At 30.5% G+C, this 21,740-nt stretch overlaps 2 protein-coding genes across 4 annotated transcripts; one reads left to right on the top strand and one right to left on the bottom strand.

The window, feature by feature from the left end:
* The first annotated feature begins 5,827 nt into the window (after nt 1–5,827).
* LOC114409124 (probable transcriptional regulatory protein At2g25830) lies at nt 5,828–12,345 on the top strand. 3 transcript variants are annotated; one of them, XR_003665992.1, is made up of 6 exons: nt 5,828–6,061; nt 6,240–6,301; nt 6,571–6,727; nt 9,173–9,450; nt 10,476–11,427; nt 11,905–12,345. XR_003665992.1 is itself a non-coding variant. In XM_028372446.1 (5 exons), exons 1-5 carry the CDS (start codon nt 5,864–5,866, stop codon nt 11,906–11,908), a joined length of 699 nt encoding a protein of 232 aa, XP_028228247.1. In that variant the 5' UTR covers nt 5,828–5,863; the 3' UTR covers nt 11,909–12,345. The 3 variants fall into 3 exon arrangements, 2 of the variants coding, with proteins under 2 accessions (XP_028228247.1, XP_028228246.1); XM_028372446.1 differs by lacking the exon at nt 10,476–11,427; XM_028372445.1 differs by having other exon boundaries at nt 10,476–12,345.
* Nucleotides 12,346–12,928: 583 nt separating this feature from the next.
* LOC114409123 (carotenoid cleavage dioxygenase 8 homolog B, chloroplastic-like) lies at nt 12,929–17,146 on the bottom strand. The gene is made up of 6 exons (XM_028372444.1): nt 16,693–17,146; nt 14,484–15,227; nt 14,001–14,194; nt 13,683–13,872; nt 13,474–13,576; nt 12,929–13,373 (listed from the first exon to the last, which is right to left on the bottom strand). The coding sequence occupies exons 1-6, from the start codon at nt 17,014–17,016 to the stop codon at nt 13,228–13,230; spliced, it is 1,701 nt and encodes a 566-aa protein (XP_028228245.1). The 5' UTR covers nt 17,017–17,146; the 3' UTR covers nt 12,929–13,227.
* Nucleotides 17,147–21,740: the final 4,594 nt, after the last annotated feature.

The following is a 21,740-nucleotide window of genomic DNA, read 5'->3' as shown; positions in this document are numbered from 1 at the left end:
ACTTAATTCATATAAACTACTTTAAATATAAATTTCAAAGTAATTAATATAAATATTAAATAATTTTATCATTTATTGCAGTTTATGATAAAAAATAATATGGAAAAATTGCTTACGTTTTAATTAGATTCTTAAAAATAATATTTTGACATATAATTCCGGCTTACTCTATTATTTGTCTCTACACTACCTAAAGAGAACTTACTATAAACATTGTTACGGCCACAATATATTTTGCACATGGCACATTTAACACATGGATATCTTCGAATATATATTCCGTTATATATTATTTATTTATTTTGTTATGGAAATTCAGCTATATATTATATATGGTATTTTTTTTCTCCTTTTTAATGTGAAAAAATTCTGCTTTTATATATTATTTTATATTTCATATTGAAAATTTTCAATTATTTTATTTCTTCTTTTTTTAATACAAAATTTCATCTTTTTGATAATTTTTATAAGTAAATAGTGTATATACCACTAATAATGTAAAGGATTTTTAAGAAATTAAAATATACACTAATATTATAAAATATTCTTCTACGGTCATTCAATCATAAATAATTAACAAAAAAATCATATTAAAATAATATTTAAGTAATTGATAATGTAAAAAGAAAAAATCATGCTAAACAATTCATACCCATTAAACTTTTTTCATATATCTTCCCTCAGAGTTTCTTCCCATGATTTGAATTGTTCATCCGTGGAACATGCTGTGTTTGCGAATTTACGCTGTAACGCGGGGGCGGAATTGAATTGAATGGTTGTATTAAAGTTGGGTCAATTTTTTAATATAGTCGCAAGTGGGAATATTAATAAGTGGTTGGAGCAAGTAAAAGTATAAACGTCTATTTGAATGACGTCCTACTTGCATCTAAGGTCAATTGCAATTGCATGCTAACAGCCTAATATGGTCAATGTCGAATATATATGTAATATATTTCATTTGGCTTACCCAAAAAAATAAAATTATATGTAATAGGATTTTTAATTTTAATAGTATTTGTTTTCCCAGCCTCCGTTGTGAAACTTTGGGTTTAATTTTATTGTTAAATTAAAATGATGAACGTCAAGATGCAAGAAGCTAAAGGTGGTAAAAGAAATGCATTGAATTAGAAAATGTATGGTTGGGACGTCATTGTTTAACCCACAAATAAACTCTGGTGATTAAAGTTAATTACTTGAGTAGAGATGACACAATTATGAGTTGGATGGACTCTATTTGGCCCCTTTCTGGATTTTCATCACATTTTTCTTGATTTTCATTCTTAAACTCTCCCCATGCCTCCATGTATAAGTTTTATATGGATCCTGAGAGGTGGATAACTGGATATCCTTCAATAATATGTTCCAATTATTGTAAAACAAGATAATCTCCATTAAGATTCTTAAATAACGATAACAATTGTTATCCTTAAAATATTGAAAAATTGCAAGAAAAAGAAAATGACATCTATGACACACAAATCTTATGTTTTTTTTTTTTTTTTAACATAACAAATCTTATGTCTTGTTTTGATATACTTACTAATCTCATTTTTTTTCGTTGTTTATAATATTTTTCTCCGGTTCAAACTTAAAAAAAAATCAATAATAAAAAGCATAAAGAGTAAATTGAGAAAATATATTATAATAGATGAGATAATTTACCCTAAAATAATTAAAACTTAGATACAATACCATATATACTATCTTCACAAAAAAATATCGTAAATATTATCCATATTGTTCTCCAATTAAATTTGGAGTCTCACCTTGATATTATGTGAAATAAATGAATCATTTAAATGTTATTGTGCATTATAAAAATAAAACTGTAAATTTGATTAGAGAATAACATCAACAACAGTACTTATGGTGGAGCTATATTTAAGTTTTTTTCCTTTTAAATAAGATATATGTTAAAACTTTACGGTACATAGCTTCATATGCTGGATAAGCTTAATTTATTAATGTCTTCTTAAAATAAAATCAGATGTGAATGGGATTACGTGTTTTTTTTTTTTTTTTTGTGTCGACTAGTAAGGCAGAGTAACGCGTAATATAATAGAAGTGGAAAGTCAAAAGGAACCATCGCCCTATCAGCCCAGTTATTGCCTTTATTCTTTTCTTCCCTTCTTCTTTACATTTATCATTTATTTATTTATATTTATTAATTATTGTGAGTTACAAATTATAACTTCAAACAACACACAATATGCCAAGTCTAACAACAGTATGAATCATAACTTTTATGATAGCGAATAAGATATAATCGTGACTTTAACTTTCAATGTCTTTTCATTATTATTAATATATTATTTGTTTCAAAATATATGGAGTATCGTCTTAAACACAATTTTTACTTTTAAAAACATAATTCTTATTTACCATTTACTCTATAAAAAGTAATTGTTTTCAAAATAGTAATAGTTTTGTTTTAAAAAATAAGAAAAATTAATAAAATAATAAATTTAAGTATTTAAAAAAATAAAATTTAATAAATATTTATTATTAATCTTTATGTTTAAAATTTAAATGACACATATTTTAAAATAAATTATTACGTGCAACAATTTAATATCATTATGTATAACATTAAAATATTTTAGATGTGTAAGTCCAAACGAGTAAATGTTAAGGTAAAATGAGTTTAAAATTTAAGTTTAAAAATTATTGAATTGTTAAATAGACGAATATACAGTTTTTTTAAAGAACGAATATACTGGTATTTGTCCCTTTTAATTCTTTGAAACTTTTTATGTAGTAATCAAAACGAAGTATTGGTGTATTACATTGCTAAAGATTATTGACAAATGCATAGTGCATATGTAGTAGATAAAATTAAAGGAAGCCTTCGCATATTAATAGAAAAAAATATTCACCACGGACTTAATTTTATTAATATACTTTTATCTAAAAAACTCTTTTAAAATAAATATCATTTGTCTATATTTTGTATTCGTGATAATATATATATATATATATATATATATATATATATATATTAGTTTTCTATATTAACAAATAAATATATAATTACTAACAGATAATTCAATTTATATAAAAAAAAATGGATGCATACGTAATTGTACATCATTAGTGCAATATATCATTATATAAACTTATAATACCTCTAGGTAAATGGATACATGTTCTTTTTAAAAAAATAATACAACTTATGCAAGAAACAAATACGAAGGGCCAAACAATTTTCTCAAAGAGTTTTCTATATAAAGGAGCATGCAGAAGTATATATATAGTTTTCTTTTATGTTGGTGATGTCCTCGTTCTAGCAAGTTCTTATTAATTAACGTTGTTAATAATATTTAATAAACAAGACAATAAGTAATTACAGAACTAAAGTGAAAGTTAAAATGTATTGTAAACGGGATAAAGATATGACACCATATAGTTTGGTTGTATGTTGTCTGTATTTTAAGAACAAACAAGGAAGGAAAGTTACAGGTTATTAACAATGGGACGTGTGAACGAAGAAATACGTGTAATATATAAAAGACAGCCAAGCATCACATGATTATTTTCTTTTTCCTTTCGAAACTACTATGAGAAAGAAAATAAGAAGATATATATTAATTAAAGTCCAAAGTTAAGGGCAAAGACAAAATCACAAGATGTTAAACCATATAATGTGCTGTTTAATTCCCAGAACACGTGGCTGGTGGGACCTTAATTTAAATTTCATGTGGCCATTTCATCTCTATATATCTTTATATATCTATTCTGATGTTTAATCCTTTGTCTGTGTACGAATTTCTGATATTATTATGAATCAACACACCATAGGTGCTGATGGTTATATATGATTAATATGAATAGAAGCAGATGAATATATTATTATTATTGCATAACTGGCACAAAATCTTATTGCCTTTTTTTAACCACTGCATCATTGTTTGCTTCAATCATGCCAACCACCAACTGCCAATCAACTTAAACACTATTCAAAAATATTAATAGTATTTTGTTGTTTGTTGCCCCCATGGACCATGTTATGAATATGAACTGCTTTATTAGCTGATAACTATGTAATAGACAAAACACGCATGCTTATAGGAAACAAGTATGATTTTTTGTACTAAAAGCTGATACTGTAATGGTTTTTCCCCCAACTATATTCGGAAGGGGAAAAGAATAACTTGATGTGAACATTAGTTGAACGAAAATTCTCTCCTGTTAAATGTTTCATTTAAATTAATTAAACAGTGATTTAAAATTTTATTAAATAGAATCGTTATAAAACATACAAATACACTTAATTAAATGATCTTGCGTTAAAATACACAGAATATAAACATTTTGTCAGTTTTGGTATAAAAAAAAAACAAAATAAACATTTCTTGATCTCTTTAATCTATGTAGTGGAGTAATGTTTCATCTAATGATTTGCCAACCCTATAAAATGAAAAACTAAAACTTTATTGTGAAAAAGATTAACACATTTTAAAACCGGGAGTAATCTGTTTTGTAGAAAAGAAAACACGTGGGATAATCTGAGAAAAAAAAATTAATGTAAGGTATATGCTTAGGTTGTTGATGTTGGATTCCCTTTTTTTTTAGATAACTGGATTCCCTTAAAACTGAAGACCAAAAAGTTCAGTGTAAATTTTGTATGGAAAATACTAATTGTTCAACATGTCTAAATTTCAAGGAATAACTTGAGTCAGAATTGTTTTTTTAATCGAAATGGATTTGTGTTTGGTTACTTAAAATTGAAAATTAAATTTTAGATGGATCGTGTAAGTTTTTTGTCATGGCATATAGCTTTGTTTGGAAGACCAAGGTCTTGTTTGGGTCGAGTTCGACCCATGTCTGTTTTAGTACTAACGGGCTGTTATGAAAGCCCAGAAAGGAAACTGTATATATGGAATTTGACAAAGTGGATAATCTTTTGTGTTCATTATTTTATTTAATTAGAATTTTTTATTTTCTAGTAACACCAAGTATCCCACAAACTTGAATATTTTGAGCTGACTATAAGATTAGTTCTTCTTCTAGAACTTAATTAAATTTGAAGTTTTTTGTTTCTGTCTAAGAGTATATATATATTACTCACCAATTATTAAAAGATACATATGTTTTTATAAAGTTAACGGTACGAAGAAGTTTCTAATTTTCAATGAGGAATTCTAGTAAAAATATTGTTTACTATTTTAAGCATTTTTTATTTAATAAATCATGAGTGAATCTCACCGAATAAATCAAGCCTACTCTTTAGTAATTGGGCAACATAGAATTTTACTTATTAAAAAAAAGAATGCTGTAAAAGCATTTAATAAAAAAGATGTTACTAATACTTATTAATTTTAATCCACTCTTATTAACCTATTATTCTTAGAGAATTATATATATATATATATATATATATATATATATATATACTATTCCTAACTTTTGATATTTTATGTTTGTCAAAAAAAAACTTTTGATCTTTTAAATTATGATTTTAGATTATATTTAATTAATTACATGAATATTTCCTATAAGGTCAAATATTTTTATTTGTATATATTTGAATTAAACCCTAATCAATTATGGATATTTTTTAAAACTAATTTATATCAAACATTTTCTTAATTTATATTTTTAAAATTTACCTAAATTTAAATATACTCATACATTCATGATATTTAATAAACAAGAGAGTAAGCCTTGAATTTATAACAGAAAAAAGGAACTAACACCTATCCAATAACAATATTTAAAAACTTGAATTTATTTTGAAATTTTTGTGAAATTAATTTAGCTTATTCTTAAAAGGTAAAAATAAATATACATAGTGTTGAAAAGAGAAATACTTATGTTGAAGAGTTGAAGTTACGTGGCGTCACCCTGCATGCGTGTGGGTTGAATGAGGAATAAAACGACGATGAGAGCAGTGCTTCAGCTTCAGGCTTTGACAGCTCGGCTTTCACTTTCCCCCTCCAACTTCGTTCGCCGCAAAAGCTTATGGTTCGATGCAAATAGGGATAACTCCCAAGTGAGAAGGATATGGCCTTCCACTCCTGTTTGTATGGGTCGCCGTTCCATCAAAATTGCCGGGAGAAAGGTTTATGCATGCTACCTGTTTGATCAAATTCCTGTGCCACTCATTTTCTCTTCCTCCCGGCTTCATTTATTTAAAGGACATACCATTGCTACTCTAGTGTTGTTGGGTTGCTGTTTGGTGCATAGCATTTTCCAATTATTATCATTCCTATTTCTCTCAAAACTTCTATTTACTACAGGGAGCCCAAGATGCAAAGAAAACAAAACTATACTCAAGGATCGGAAAGGAAGTCGTGTCTGCGTAAGTCCTTCATCTGTTACGTCACTTTTATTATGCTACCAAGTTATTTCAGCAAATTGACCCTCCAATTCTCAGGAATTAATGATGTGAAATAGTTAACCAGATAATCCCTTATCTTTTTTTTTTGGTTTTTCTTTACTTTACTGCAAGTGGCACTGATGCCTGATTTTCCTGAATTTGACCCCAATCCATTCTGTAATTCATATTGGTTCAAACTAGAGGAGTTTGTTACTGTCTTATTTATCGTTATTGATTATGTTGAATGACAGTGTAAAGAGAGGTGGTCCAAATGTAACATCCAATTCAGTTTTGGCTGCTGTACTTGGGAAAGCCAAGGAGCTTGATCTCCCTAAAGATATTGTTGACCGCAATATCAAGAGAGCTAATGAGAAAGGACAAGAGGCTTATATCGAGAAAGCCTACAAGGTTGGTAGAGGTATTTTTGGGGAAACAGATAGGTATGGGACAGGTATTTTTGGGTCCAGTTTTGGGGCTAGGTGGTATAGTATGCATCTCACCTTGTAAGTTGTAACCAAATGAGTAATATATATTTCTTAAGCATTATGTTGTTTGCTCAAGGACTTTACTGTTGTTTAACCATTAGGAGCATGTTTGGATAGAATTTCAAGATGGTGCTTGCACTGTAGAACTTCGTCCTGGGCAGTGGGCATATTTGGATCATCTCCTTTTTCTGAAGAACATGACTGTCATTGTTTTGAGAGAGAAGCATAAATATTCTTGTGTAGATACACATCTTTACAAGTAGTTCACTAATCTTACACAGAAGTAGTTTGTTTGTTCTCTTTTGTAAGATGGCACTGTCATGCTCTTAAGGTAAAGGAAAGAAACCAAATCCATTTTGGATAATTGGATATTAAAAATAAATAACATTCAGTTTCCATTGCCATAATTAATTGGGGTTCCTTAACATCTCAAATATCTGTTTGGGCAGAAGCAAATTGTTGTAGAAGCAAGCTTCATGATGATGAATCAAGTATGATTCAAGTAGTTTTGATGATGACAAAAAGTCCAAAAGAATGATGTCAAGATTGAGTCAACAAGTTCAAGATCAAGATTAAAGAAAAGACATCAAGAAGAATCAAGATTCAAGAGAAGAAACTAAGAAGCAACAAGTCAAGACTTCACAAGGGAAGTATTGAAAAAGATTTTTCAAAAACCAAACATAGCACAGTTTTGTTTTATAAGAAAAGTTTTCTCAAATTTTTTTAAGTTACCAGAGTATTTACTCTCTGGTAATCGATTACCAATGATAGAATTTGATTTCAAAAAGTTTTAACTGAATTTGCAACGTTCCAAATGATTTCTAAATGGTGTAATCGATTATAATATATTGGTAATCGATTACCAGTGTATCTGAACGTTGAAATTCAAATTCAATTATGAAGAGTCACATCTTTTCATAAAATACTTTGTGTAATCGATTACATGGTTATGGTAATCGATTACCAATGATAAGTTTTGAATAAAAAGTCAAGAGATGTAACTCTTCCAATGGTTTTCTCAAGATTTTCTCAAGGTTATAACTCTTCCAATGGTTTTCTTGACCAGACATGAAGAGTTTATAAAAGCAAGACCTTGACTTGCATTTTAACAATTTTTTAGAACTTCTTGAACAACTTTTGAGAAATCTTGAAACCTTTACAACTCATCTTTCTTTTTCTTCCTTTGCCAAAAAGCCTTCTAAGTTTTCTATTTTCTAAACCTTGTTCTTCTGCAGAAAACAAAAGTGTGTTATATCTTTTCATTCTCTTCTCCTTTTGCCAAAAAAAATTTGACAAGGACTAATCGTTTGAATTCTTTTTGTGTCTCTTTTCTCCCTTTTCCAAAAGAACAAAGGACTAACCGCCTGAATTCTTTTGTGTCTCCCTTCTCCCTTTTCAAGAGAATTCAAAAGGATTCAGTCTGAGAATTCTTTTTTATTCTTTCCTTTCCCTTAAACAAAAGATTTCAAAGGACTAACCGTGTGAGATATCTTTTGCTTTCCTTTACAAAGATTCAAAGGATTAACCGCTTGAGAATCTTTTGTCTTAACACATTAGAGGGTACATCCTTTGTAGTACAAGTAGAGGGTACATCTACTTGGGTTGTTGTAACTGAGAACAAGAGAGGGTACATCTCTTGTGGATCAGTTCAAGTGGAGGGTACATCCACTTGGTTATTCAAAGAGAACAAGGGAGGGTACATCCCTTGTGGATCTTTGCTTATAAAGGTTTTTACAAGGTTGAAAGAAATCTCAAGGATCGCAGGTTGCTTGGGGATTGGATGTAGGCACGGATTGTTGCCGAACCAGTATAAAATTCTTATGTTTGTCTTCTTCTTCCCTACATTTTTAATGTCTGCTGTGCACTTTTAATTATTGCTTTTACTTTTGGTTAAGTTTCAATTACTATTATTTACTTTCTTAACTTGGTAGTAAAAGCCTAATTGAATCTAGTAGCATTAAGAAAGATAAGTTTTAATTAGTCAAGATACATTAATAATTAATTCAACCCTCCTTTCTTAATTATTCTGAGGCCACTTGATCCAACAATTGTTAATTTTGTCCAAATGGATGTTTGGGCAAAATCAGTTCATAACCCATCCTCACTTTTAATATCTAAAAAATATTATGAAATAAAATCTTTACTTTTATTTATTTTTATTTTTTTAAAAAGCTACTAAAAAGCCGTCTAGGTTCCTAGATGGGGTTGAACTTGGCCCAGCCGTGTGGGAATGGGTGAGTTTTTTGTTTGGACCCATCCTTGGGTACTAAATACCTTCAACTCTACCAATCTTTTGGTGGATTATATTTTTAAAATTTTGTTCCTGGAATATTGTTTTAACTCATATCCTTCTACATTTACCCTTCAGGTTTATGGTTATGGAGGAGTTAGTATGGTAGTTGAGGTATCAACTGATAAGGTACATCGTTCAGTGACAAAGATTAGAGAAGTGATAAGGGACTATGGAGGAAAGATGGCAGATTCTGGATCTGTGACGTTTAAGTTTAAACGTGTTCGGTTAGTAAATATTAAAGACACTAATGCTGATAAAGATCAGCTGCTTGCCATTGCTTTAGATGCTGGAGCTGAGGATGTAATTGAACCTCCAACTTATGAAGATGACACTGAAGAGGATAGGTCAGAAAGGTAATGCTCTCCTATTCATTTTATTGTGTTTCTAAGTTACAATCAAATTTCTGGTCTTCATTGGAAAAAGCGTATGGCCTTTTGTATTCTTGTCTCTATGCTCTGTCTACAAGATAATAGGTCAGGGGCATTTGCTTAGTCTTGGTGGTGGGAAAGAATAATGAAATCATCCATTTGACTCATCAAATCCTTTTTCTTTTACCAATTATAGAAGAATAGATTGGCTAGTCTAAATAAAATCATTACTTTACATAATGTAGCTGACTTTGAGTGGTCGGCGGTACAATCTTAGATTGATAATTGGGGTCAACAATCAACCATTCAAAATCCATGGATGGAACACATTATCCACAACAGAACGCCCCAATGCCAACCCAAGCTGTATGGATAATGGTGGAAATTGATTATCTGCATTAAAACCCAAGCTTCTAATATTTAAAACAAAGACTTCTCTATTGCCTGTGATCATTTTCAGAGTGCCATCTGCAGCAATTCTCGTCTTACAATTATGATGTTGGCCTGGGATAAAGGAAATGCTGGTCTTTCATTTAATATTTAAATAATATGTTTTTGAAATAAAATAAAATGTCAGCTATTCATATAGATATTTATTGTTTCTTCAAATTTTCTCAATTCTGGCAAGCAAAATCCATTTAGAAATAGTTACTTACAACTTAACAGATACATTTATAAAAATCACTTTCTTTAGGAGTTATTGGATATAAGTGTATCAAATCTTACACTGGTGTGAAATTGATTCACTTCCCTGATTTGCTATATATACTGGGTAAGCATTTCTCACACCATTGCGTGATCTGTATTCTGTAATAGGGTTGCTTGATCTTGTAGTCTCTTCTCTCACACTTAAATTAGTCTACTTACTTGGCATCTTTGATAGGTGTATAATGCCTCAAATAAGTTACAATCTTTGCTGTTCTGTTTATTTAGATCTTTACAACAAGGAGAGGAGAGCATAAAATTGTAGCTTGCCTTCTAGAATTCATTTTTTTTTTTCATTTTGTCAGGTATTATAAAATTGTAGGTTCTTCAGAGAACTTTTCATTTATACCATCTAAGCTGCCTGATAATAGTTCTGAGCTTCTTCCAAATACCCTGGTTGTGGTTTGTTTCTAATTTCTATTGGCTACTGTATATGCTATTTCATTTCTTGGATTTTCATTTCTCTTTTCTTCCTTCTCCTTTTGGATTCATATAATACAAATATTGACAAGCAAACAATCCGAAATGTGTAAGTTTAATCTGTGATGTGGCAATATGCAATTTCTTAAATGAGTTTGGGAGTTGCCTTTTCCTGATTCACTGTTCTGTTCTTCTGCCTGTATTGCATTTTTAAAATGTTCCATTTGCAGACAAACTTTTCCTTTTTAGGGAAGCTTTCTTGGAGACTATAAATATTATTTCTAACAGTTGTTTTCCAGATTTACATGTTACAAAATCTCCCCAATTATATTTGGATTTGACTCTTTTAAAGTAAGCCAAGGTAAAGTACGTAATCTCAGTCATCAATGAGAAAATCAACTGTTGATATTTCAACACATGCATGATTTGTTAGGCATCAGCATGTGCACGTAACATGACTGTTGATTTTTTTCATCAATGTTTGAGATTTGTTACTTTACCCTCAAAAGGGTAAAGTTAGAATTAATGTCTCATGTGACATGTATGTGACTTATGTAAGGAATAATAAATAAATAAATAATAATTAAAGACTAAATTATAATTGGGTTAGATAAAATAAGTTTCTAAAGGTAACTGCTACTTGATGGAAGTAGTAAAAGGGGTTAATATCCACTAACGTGAAACAAGGTCATCTTCCTGACAGAAAAGTGTTTTCTCTAACCTCTAGTCATCATGAACGTAGAAAGACAGAAAAAATAGTCAAGGAAGCGAAATCTTGTTTTTCTTTTCTTCCAATGAATCAAAGTACACCGGAGAGAAGTCTCACTATCGAGAAAGGTACGCACTATTTATCTATTATTTGTGAGAATTATATATTTCAAGATCCAATTGATTTTCTATAATTGTTAATCTAGGGAACCCTTAAGTTTTACAAGTCATATCCATTATGTTTATCCTAGGCCTTCGTTTTTAATTTCTTAGGAAAGAGGGAAGAAAATTAAAAAATATCAGTGAAGTAAAAACTAAGGAGGAGATTTTGAATTCTTTACATTCATCTCCCCTACCCCAACTTTTCTTCTCTTCGTTGTTATTTCTTCTGTGTAAGTTTTAGAATTTATTACTTGTATCCTTGAACTCTTGTTGTGAATAGACAAATCTCTAGGCAATTAAATGCAATCTCAAACCCCCTTCATACTTTGTAAGGATGAGACTGTTCATCCCATCAGCTGTTTGAGCATGTCTTTGTGGTATATTGAACTGTATCTATAATTTTTCTATATCAGAAACCTGAGTCCGTTATTCTTGATTTTTCAGGTAGATGATGAGGCTATGGACTTGAACAAGGAACTTATGAGCAAACTACTTGAGCTTGATGATGTTGATGCTGTTTATACAGATCAGAAATAGTAATTTTTATATGTTTAAAAGCTGTTCAGCAGACAACTCAAGGTTATTCTTCGACCCTGGGAGTTCCTATCACATTATGTACGGTCTATTTGCAAAATGAAAATAGGCTCTAAAAATTATTGGGGATGCCTCAGGTGAGAAATTTGTAGATCTGACACATGTATACCTACTATCTAATCTGTTTCCTTTTTTTTTTTTTTTTTTGAGGGTGGCCAGAGGAATGCTTTCTGGGAAGGGAATTTCATTTTGAAATTATTTGATTCAAAACCGAGGATATTTAAATCATGTATCGTCTTATATGACAAACTACAAAGTCCAATAATAATAAAACAGTAAATCTTGATTCCTTCTGGTTGGGTACGATGATCCCGGAGAAATTTCTTTGCAACCATCTTGAATTTTTCTATACTTTAGTATATAATTGGTCTTATTACGTATGAATAAGATAGTCAAGGAACTGGTTTTTTGCTCACATATTATTACAATTTTTGCATGTAAACCAAGAAGCTGAGACTTATATATATGCCGCTTTAGAAATTTTCAAGATTCGTTTTTATACGAGAACAACCAAGGTAACCATTGACTGGTGATGTCAGTTAGAAGAGTTGGTTTTGTAGCTATAAATGTGACGGACTCTGAATATTTATTTGAAATGGCTAAAAAAACTCATTATTGTCAATGCCAAACTGGTGTATGACGGATCTGAGCGTCAAGTTTTGATAGATACCTTATCCGAGTCCAAAATATTCGTTAATTTTCTGACATCATATCTTAACAATATTTTCTAACTGGTTAATGCTCTGACCAATGGAACGTGGCCAGATGATGGTGCATCATTTGTTATTTTTAAGAATTTACCTTTGGATTACGTGAAAGGAAATTATTTTGAATAAGGATTGGTTGTTAGTTGTTACAGAACTGAGAAAAAAAATGAGATTACTCATTGATATAATGATATAATACATGTTGAAGTACGATGTACAAAATGCTGAGTGGAAGACGACGAATTCCATAGTTGCTACTTTATCGTACACATACAATACATACATCATGGATCACTATCGCTTGAATTCTTAGTATAGTTGTATAATAGTATATATATTGCACTAGAATTAAAAAAAAAAAGAGTATATTCTATAGGTGTAGTGCTTCCAAGCAGTGTTGCGTCGTTTTTTCAAAGCAGATTTCATATATATGACAACACAATCTTGAGTGATAGAATAGAGTTCGCTACTCTTTTGGAACCCAGCATCCATGCAACCCATATGGAAGTCCATAGGGGAATTTGGCCCTAGCAATCTCTTCAAAGGTGGAACCATCTAACAGCAACGCATATCCTTCTCCATTTTTCTCACTGACAATGGAGATTACCACGCCTGGCATATGAGAGAAAAAACAGGTTAGAAGCTGTAGGTCAAGTGTATTGAAGAAAAAGAAAGCATAATTAATGCTTGAATTAAAGGATCGAGTTCTAACCATCATCTTCCTCTGTTGCTCCTGGTCGTGCCACAAAGAAGGGTTCTGAGGGCACAGCACCTTCTTCATGCCAGTTCTTAGCCTTCTTCAATTCAAAATCAAGCTGAACATATATTCCATACCAAAGCACGTTCAACTAAATATATATATGTGGGAATCCAAATATATTTCTGACAGAAAGTTTTAAAAAACTAAAATTTAAATCAAACCTTGGTGAGGGTGTTGGGAAAATTACAAGGTCGCTGTGCTCCACAAGCATATGCGTATCTATATTTCTTCCCTAAATAATTAGGGTTTATGCTGCACATGTCCATGCCTCTCCCATGTTCATTTGGCTCCAATGCTGCCTCTAGTGTTCCATATGGACTTCCATCCAGTGGTATTCTGAACCGACCAACCCTGTCAATCAATATAAAGCAAACCCCATGATTTTAGACTATTTTCATTCATACATAGAAGCCAATCGTATTTATTTATATATGATCATTTAGAAAAGACGAAGACATTTATATATCAACATCAATTACCTAGCATCAGGTAGAACATCTTCACCATTAAATGAACGAAGGTTCTGTAACCTAAGCCTATCAAGAATGGTAGTATCGGAATTATGCTCACAACAGTCGGCAATAATCGCCGTCACCCTCCCATCTTCATCTTGCTCCTCATACGCATTTATGAAATGGAAAGTAACAAACAGAGGCACTTCCACACTTGCCACCTTTCCAAATCACACATCCATCATTAATATTAATGTCCATAGCATAAAGCTTAATAAGTGAAACAAACAAACAAACACCATATCAATAATATATTTGTGCAAAAACTTATAGTACGTACGTTACACTCTCAATCGGCAAAATAAATTGCATTAAAACTCAACATATATAGAATACTAAGATAAATGAAATTTCAATTATGATCGAAGAACAATACCAAAGTTTTGTCCTATCAATATACATCATCATATATATTAATTAGAGATAGAGAGAGATGAGTAATTAACTTACAATTTTCCCACTAGTCTTGCACATGGCATGCATAAAAGCTTTGGACTCAGGGTGCCACTCAAACTTGTACAAGGGAGTAGGCTCAGCCTTGAGCAAATTCTGAGCACAATACCTCAACGGCATTTCAGGCACAATAACATAGTGTTCAGTAACAGGAAAAGAATGGACCCAACCAGGTGCAGGACCACCCCTACAGTTGACCCTTCCAATGACCCTTCTCTCATTGGTGCCAGGCTCCATCCTCACCACAAGGTACCCTGCTCTCACCAAATCAGGCAACAACGTCAAAAACTCGTTATCCGTCACAATGGGGTGTGCAGAGTGAATAAGACCCCCCAATGAGTCACTGTACTCAAACTTCCCCACTGTCTCCAGCGTCTCAGGGTTTATCACTATGGACCCTTTCTGAGTCTCCGTCAGGCAAACCACCCTGCCGTCACCGAGCTTCACCACGCCGGTGTTCGCGTTGTCGGTCAACGACGCGCCGGAGAACAGGCTCGCCAGCTCCCCCACGTAGGCCAGGAAATTCGCCGCCTTAGGCACCTCGGAGAACTCTCGGTAACATATTTTCTTGTTCTTCTTCGCCGCCCGGTACGCCTCCGACTCAATCTGCCGGTGCCCGGCGACTAACCGCCCGTTCTGGAAACCGACCCTCACCAGCGTGGCGTAACCATCGAAGAGGTGCCGGAAGTTGTAGTCCTCTATGTGCCACATGCCCGGACCATTCCTTAGGTACGTTCCTTTCTGCATGTAATTATTCATATTTATACATTATTTTTTTTCTATTTTCGTACCATCATATAATATTATAGCAGCGATGCTATACAGTGTGAATTTTTTCTCCCGAAAGAAATACGAATCTACTTGCTTAAATATTATTGGATAGATATTGAATTTTTTAAATAAAAAAATAAAAACTAGGCTCTTAATTGTATAATTAGTTATAATATAGATAAATATAGAAAATTCATGCAGTACGAATTCGAATAAAATAGTATTTTCCATATTATATTTTAATTTATTCATTCTTTCTCGCTCTTAATTGTATAATTAGTTGTATAAATAAAATTTTCCTTTAATTATTATAAATTTGTTTCCACCATGTATGCTGTTCATTTTGCATATCTATACTTATTATTTGTATACGGCTAAAATCATTGTCGAAGTAAACAAACAAACGGAAAAAATAGGTTTGTATACATAATTTTCCTAGTTATATATACTACCGTTATTTTATACTTTATAGTCAACAAAATGATCGACCTGATGACGTTTGCGTATACATGGGGTTGTATGCATCTGGTATCATGGAATATACCCGACGACTAATGATGAGGTTACATATTCAAAGATCCTTTGATGTTGTATATATTAATTATTTATACGAGTTTGAGTGTTTATAGTCAGAGTTGATAAAAACAAATTAAGATATAAAATATTTTTGACACATACTTTATTATTCATCATATATATTTAGTTTCAAGTAATTATAATACACTCTTACTGGTTTTTCATTCTCTGACGTTATACGTGTACGATGACCAACAAACCTATACTACACGGAGGATCAAATCAATAGTTATATTGATTACTATTATTATTTTTGTAATTTATAATGGACGGAGTAGCTCCCGGAGAAAAAAGAATTCCTTTTGTTTTGCGACAAAAAGATTTCTTGTTCCTTTTCACTTTGCTTTTGTACTTTCTATGGTAACTCAAGTAATTAATTTAAGGTTTAATAACTTATTTAATCTTATAATTTTTAAATTTATTTATTTTAGTCTATATAATTAATAAATAAATGTTTTAGTATCTAAGTTTATATTTTAATTTTCAAAAAGTCTCTATCGTTAAAATCATTTAACTAACGGAGTTAAAAATATTTAACGATAATAACTCTTTGAGAATTAAAATGTAAATTTAAAAACTAAAAAATCTAACTAATAAATTCACTTATGAACTAAAATAAATAAGTTTAAGAAATAAAAACTAAATGGATTATTAAAACTTGATTTAATAACGGCAGTAAGATTGTCTTTAAAAATTATGCATAAAGACATCAATGGTAAATATGGGATAATTTGATTTCATGAGCATGAAGTATAAAGATTTACGGTTGGCCAAGTGTGAGTTAAGGAAGAAGAAAAGGGTAGAGAAAATTTTTTTACTAACAAGAAACAACTAAGTCGATAAAAAAATGAAGACTTACCAGCCATAATGGAATTTTTCCTTGAACTTGTAACTCTCCTTCCCACCTCTCTTGCGGGATACTAGTCCATGCAACGTGGTGGTGGTGGTGGTGGCGGTCGTCAGCGGTGGTTTCTTTCCGTTCCTCCGGTGTTGGTGGGGCAATCACAGGTAATGATGGACTTGCAACATTTGCCTTGGTGAAGTCTCGGAGATTAATACCGTGTTGCCCTTTGTAGATGAAGCCTTTATTTCGAAGAGAAATATTGTTATGAGGCATGTCAGGAACAAGCATAGTTGGGCATGAAATGGAGTTTCTGATTGAAGGCAAGGTGGTGAAAGCCATGATCGAAGTGGAATATCTGAGGTGTTGCTAATTAATTATGGAATTGGAGAAAGAGTAGAGAGTTACTAGAAGAAGAAAATGGAAGGTGTGTTTAATTTGCTTTGAAGCCCTTGTCGTTTAGAGTGAGGAGGGGAAGTGATGCATTTATAGGACGGTCTTGGGACATGAATTGATTTGTGAACATGTAATTTGCTTTGTGGGAATCTTGGATTGGTGGAATTCCTTCTCACTACGGGACATGCCTTGTTTTTTCTCCAGCCCTTACTTTGATACGTTAATTTATATGTATTTTTATTCATTTAGCCAAGTATACCAAGACAGCCAAGTTAATATATTATAATTAAACTAGTACTTTTCAATTTTGAAGTACACAGCAAAGGTTTCTTTTTAGAAGAAGTTCACGGCAAAGTTCAAATAGCTAGCAATGAGTTTATTTTTATATTTTTATTAATTTCACTTTTAATTCTTATAGTTTGCATTACGTGTGATATTGGTCCTTTAAGAGTTTTTTATATTAATTAAGTTTCTCTAATTTTAAAATTAAACAATTTTATTTTTTTTATTAATTTTCTTAATAAACCCTCAAACTCTCATTTTATTATTATTTTTTTAAATTAAAGTAATTAAGTTGTTTTACACTTTTTTTACTTAAAACCTCCAAGTTTTCCTCTTTAATTCTAATACGCATCTAACAAAATCATTCAATTCCTCCCCCCCCCCCCCCCCCCCCCCCAAATCTTCACTAAAATTCCAAGTTTTGAACTTTTAAATATTTCACCAACATTAAGATGATACATGCGAGGGATACTAAATTCAAATCTCTTGAATACTATTTCGGATTGTAACATTGTAAGTGAAAAAAAAAATTACTAAAAGGAGAGATTACTTGCTGATCAATTAAATTCTTCTACAAGATTAATTATTAATATAATATTTTAATTTTTTTATTGCTTAAAAATAATACGTCTAAAATATAAAATATGTTTTTATTCTCTATATTTTTTTTATTGAATCTTATAAATTTTTATGTTATGTAATTTAGTCCCCAAACTTTATAAAAAAGTGTTTTTAATCAATGGGTTTACTCCACTTTTCTGCATGTATTTTAACTTCAAGTTATGAGGAGAGATTTAAAACACGATTTTTATAACTTCAAGGATTACATTGTACAATATAAAAATTTGAGTACTAAAAATAAAATTAAACAAAAAATATAGAGACTTAAAATACATTTTATCTTATTTTTAATCTTAACAAAGGAACTAAAAACATATTTTTTTAAAATATAAAAAATAGAAATAAAGAATTAAATAAAGACTAAAATATCATCAATCATGTGGATCAATTAACATGAAATTATTTTAATTTTGTCTAAAATCTCAAGTAAGAACTTTTACACTTATAATTAGGGATGTTTGCGGGTCAGTTCAGGTCGATTTTGATCATATTTAGGATTCAATCCAATCAAAATTTGATTGGTTTGATTCGGTTCGATTTTTAAAAATTTCTTTGAAATCCAACCCATTAGTGAACAATTTGGTTTGATTTGGGCCAACGGGTTACTTATTTAAATTTGTTTTTTTTCTTAGAACTACTATTTTATATCATGATTCATCCAAATATTCAATACAATTAATATAATATTATCATATGTCTGAAAGTAGTAAAATTGATTCATTTAATATCGTTAATATAATATTCTAAAATAGACTAATACAAATTAAAATAAAATATTATTCAGCAAGATTTACTATAATAGTCTGAATCATAATTATTTCCTACAAACTAATATTTTACAATAAGTTTTACTGCAACCAGATTTGTCGTAGTCAACTTTGTTAAAACAAGTAAACAAAATATGATCAATTAATATTACAAACATGACAGAAAAAATAAATATGATAAAAGATGAAAAAATAACAATATTCCTGAAAGTAAAATTCCAAACACTTATAACTCTAATACTTAAAATCTTAATATTAGTAGTATTTACTATGAAATCAAACTCAAATACATTAATAATCCAACCTAAATTATTCAAGTCAGTTTGACTCAATTTGGATTGAAGGTAATTAACACCCTACTTATAATAATGAAGGATACTTATCGTACATACTAAAATAAAAGGTCATATGATTTAAAGATAACGTACACCTATCAAAATTTTGAATAGGAGATCAGAAAATAAACTTTATCCCATCTATGCATATTCGAATAGGAGATCAGAAAATAAACTTTATCCCATTATATGCATGTCTAAGTCGCCTTTAGTCCTTTTTTTAAGATTTGTTCAAAAAGATCCGTCTCCATAAATAAATGTAACTTCAGTTACCTTGAAATTCTCTATAAGCGTTAACATCGATTTCAAATTTATTTTTGGCTACATACTTAGACGAAGGAACTCAACAGCAACAATAAGATTTTTGTGTGCACAAAAAAAAAAAAAAATATATATATATATATATATATATATATATATATATATATATATAAACACATCTTTTTATGATACTTTTTATATTCATTACTTATTAGTTCGACAAGTCATTTGATAAATACTTGTAAAATCAATCGTAATATATTATTGCTTAGATGAATTATTTATTTTAAATTTATAGATTTTATAATATTATATAAATTTAAGAATTTTACATCAAAATTTATTATATTATTAAAGTTGTTAAAGTGAGTATTTAATTTTTTTAAAATTTTCTATGAATTCTTGATCTGAAAAGTACTAATTTATTGTTAAAAAATTGTTATGCAACATTGCTTAACTATCATTAATGGGATTCAAACCCATATTCTTGTGAAATATGATTCTTAGCATTTGGATCAATCTTTGTTGGTTGTTGTTTAATTATATAAGCAAGAGTGCTTTATGTAAAAAAAGCCACAATAAATGCTTCAACGACAAATTCTATTAAATAACATATCTTACTTTTTTTAAGCAATCGCAAATTTTATTAAGATGGATTATCAACTTTCAATTAATAATTCTTTAAAAAACAACTTTCAATTAATAACTTTCAGATATCTTAATTTAATCTTCATCTTTTGTTTAGCTATTGTAACTAAAAAAACTTCAGCTTTTGGCTAATGGGTAAGTTTTTTTCCTTCCAAACATAACCTAAGCCTAAGAAATCAACATCTGAAGCCTAAAATAAGGAAATTATCAGCTAATTGTAAAGTACGGAGTTTCAGTAACTAGTTAAGTAAAATGATTATTTAAATAATAACATGGACCTTATGAATTAAATATTTTGAGATATACTGTTAATCCATCGATTTTTCAATTCGTAGTTAGCTAGTGATTCCTTCTCCATGATCAAATTTATAATGTGTGATCGTAGGATGGCATGTCGCCTCCAGAGGTGCATGTTACTCATAATGCATCGATTCTTTCTTTGACCTTGAAATTTGATCGTACCAAAACCCACCACGTTTGTCTTTATGCATAATTAATATAGAATCTAATCCTCTCAAAATCAAACATGTAATTATGCTTGTGCTGTTGGCAATTAAAGAAAATTTGACATCTTTGAAACTTTAATTACTTTGACCTCAACACGGAGCACTGCAAAATTAACTTAATTATGGTTTCTTTCAATTTTCCTACTGATTTTCATTTAATTCCTGCAAAACATATGAAACAATGACACCTAGTTATGTGTATATTCATAGTAAATTCCATTTGGTCTAGCTGACCACTGCATTTTATCTCAAAAACATTATGAATCAGTAGTGGTTCTCTTAGAGAAGTTAATTAATTTGTACAAAATATTTTTCCATCTTGCTAATGTGATGGATAGAATTGGCTACAATTTGGTCACTATATACAAAAAAAAAAAAAAAAAATTCCCTTAACCTCATTTTGAATTAATTATACAAATATAATTTGACTAGTGTTATTCAAACCAAAATATGAAATCAAATTAAAAACGAGAAAAACAAAGACGAAGCAAATTGTGGCAGCAACATCGATGATGATGAACTGGGAAACGTAATATATATATTGCCGTCCAAAGTGGAGGTGAAATAACTTAAGAGGTGCAGCAGTCGTTGGGGCATTTCAATAGGAGAGCAAATAATGATGTTCTGAAAGAATGAAGTATGATACACATTATCACTTTTTCATTATTTGAGTTATTATTTAATGTACATGATCGATGTTAATTCGTTACATAGTTCATACCCCTTTTGGAAAGTGGGAAACGCTCATTGTGCCACTTGCGATTTAGTACAGAAATATTTTTAGTTTATAGGTTGACCTGCATGGTTGTCCAATCTGGGTCCGCATGTTGGCCACTCAATCTTCTTTCATGTCAGCAATCCTTAAATCCATTAACACTCTGCATCGCACAAACACAAACAAATGTGTTTCTTAATGGTACCAGATTTCTGCAACTCCCTATGTGCTGCCTTAAGCTTAACGTTTTCACAGGCCTTCAAGTAAAGTGCCCAAACCCAACGATGTAGCATGTGTTTGAATTTTCGTTTGAAATCCTATAAACGAAAATTTGCACGTTTCAAAACCATAAATATAGGAGTAACTTTCTTGTTAATTCAGTGAGAATGTAGGTTACGTTGAACGTAACTCTTTGTCAAACACACTCTCGCAGTATTATTGTTCCAGCTTTAAGTCAATTAATTATGAGCAAAATTTCACCATAATGACATAGTTTATGAAAATTTACACCTCAACCATTTCACCATAATCTTAT

The sequence above is a fragment of the Glycine soja genome, chromosome 4 (genome assembly GCF_004193775.1).
Source record: "Glycine soja cultivar W05 chromosome 4, ASM419377v2, whole genome shotgun sequence".
NCBI lineage: Eukaryota > Viridiplantae > Streptophyta > Magnoliopsida > Fabales > Fabaceae > Glycine > Glycine soja.
This window is presented reverse-complemented; position numbering and strand designations above follow the sequence as displayed.

What these genes read in the sequence shown, in the direction of transcription:
- LOC114409124 (XM_028372445.1), top strand. Translation starts at nt 5,864, where the DNA reads ATGAGGAATAAAACGACGATGAGAGCAGTGCTTCAGCTTCAGGCTTTG. An exon ending in TCAAAATTGCCGGGAGAAAG is followed by an intron (nt 6,062 to 6,239) that starts GTTTATGCATGC and finishes TATTTACTACAG; the next exon opens with GGAGCCCAAGATGCAAAGAA. An exon ending in GGAAAGGAAGTCGTGTCTGC is followed by an intron (nt 6,302 to 6,570) that starts GTAAGTCCTTCA and finishes GTTGAATGACAG; the next exon opens with TGTAAAGAGAGGTGGTCCAA.
- LOC114409123 (XM_028372444.1), bottom strand. Translation starts at nt 17,016, where the DNA reads ATGGCTTTCACCACCTTGCCTTCAATCAGAAACTCCATTTCATGCCCA. An exon ending in GCAAGACTAGTGGGAAAATT is followed by an intron (nt 14,195 to 14,483) that starts GTAAGTTAATTA and finishes TGATTTGGAAAG; the next exon opens with GTGGCAAGTGTGGAAGTGCC. An exon ending in GATGTTCTACCTGATGCTAG is followed by an intron (nt 13,873 to 14,000) that starts GTAATTGATGTT and finishes ATTGATTGACAG; the next exon opens with GGTTGGTCGGTTCAGAATAC.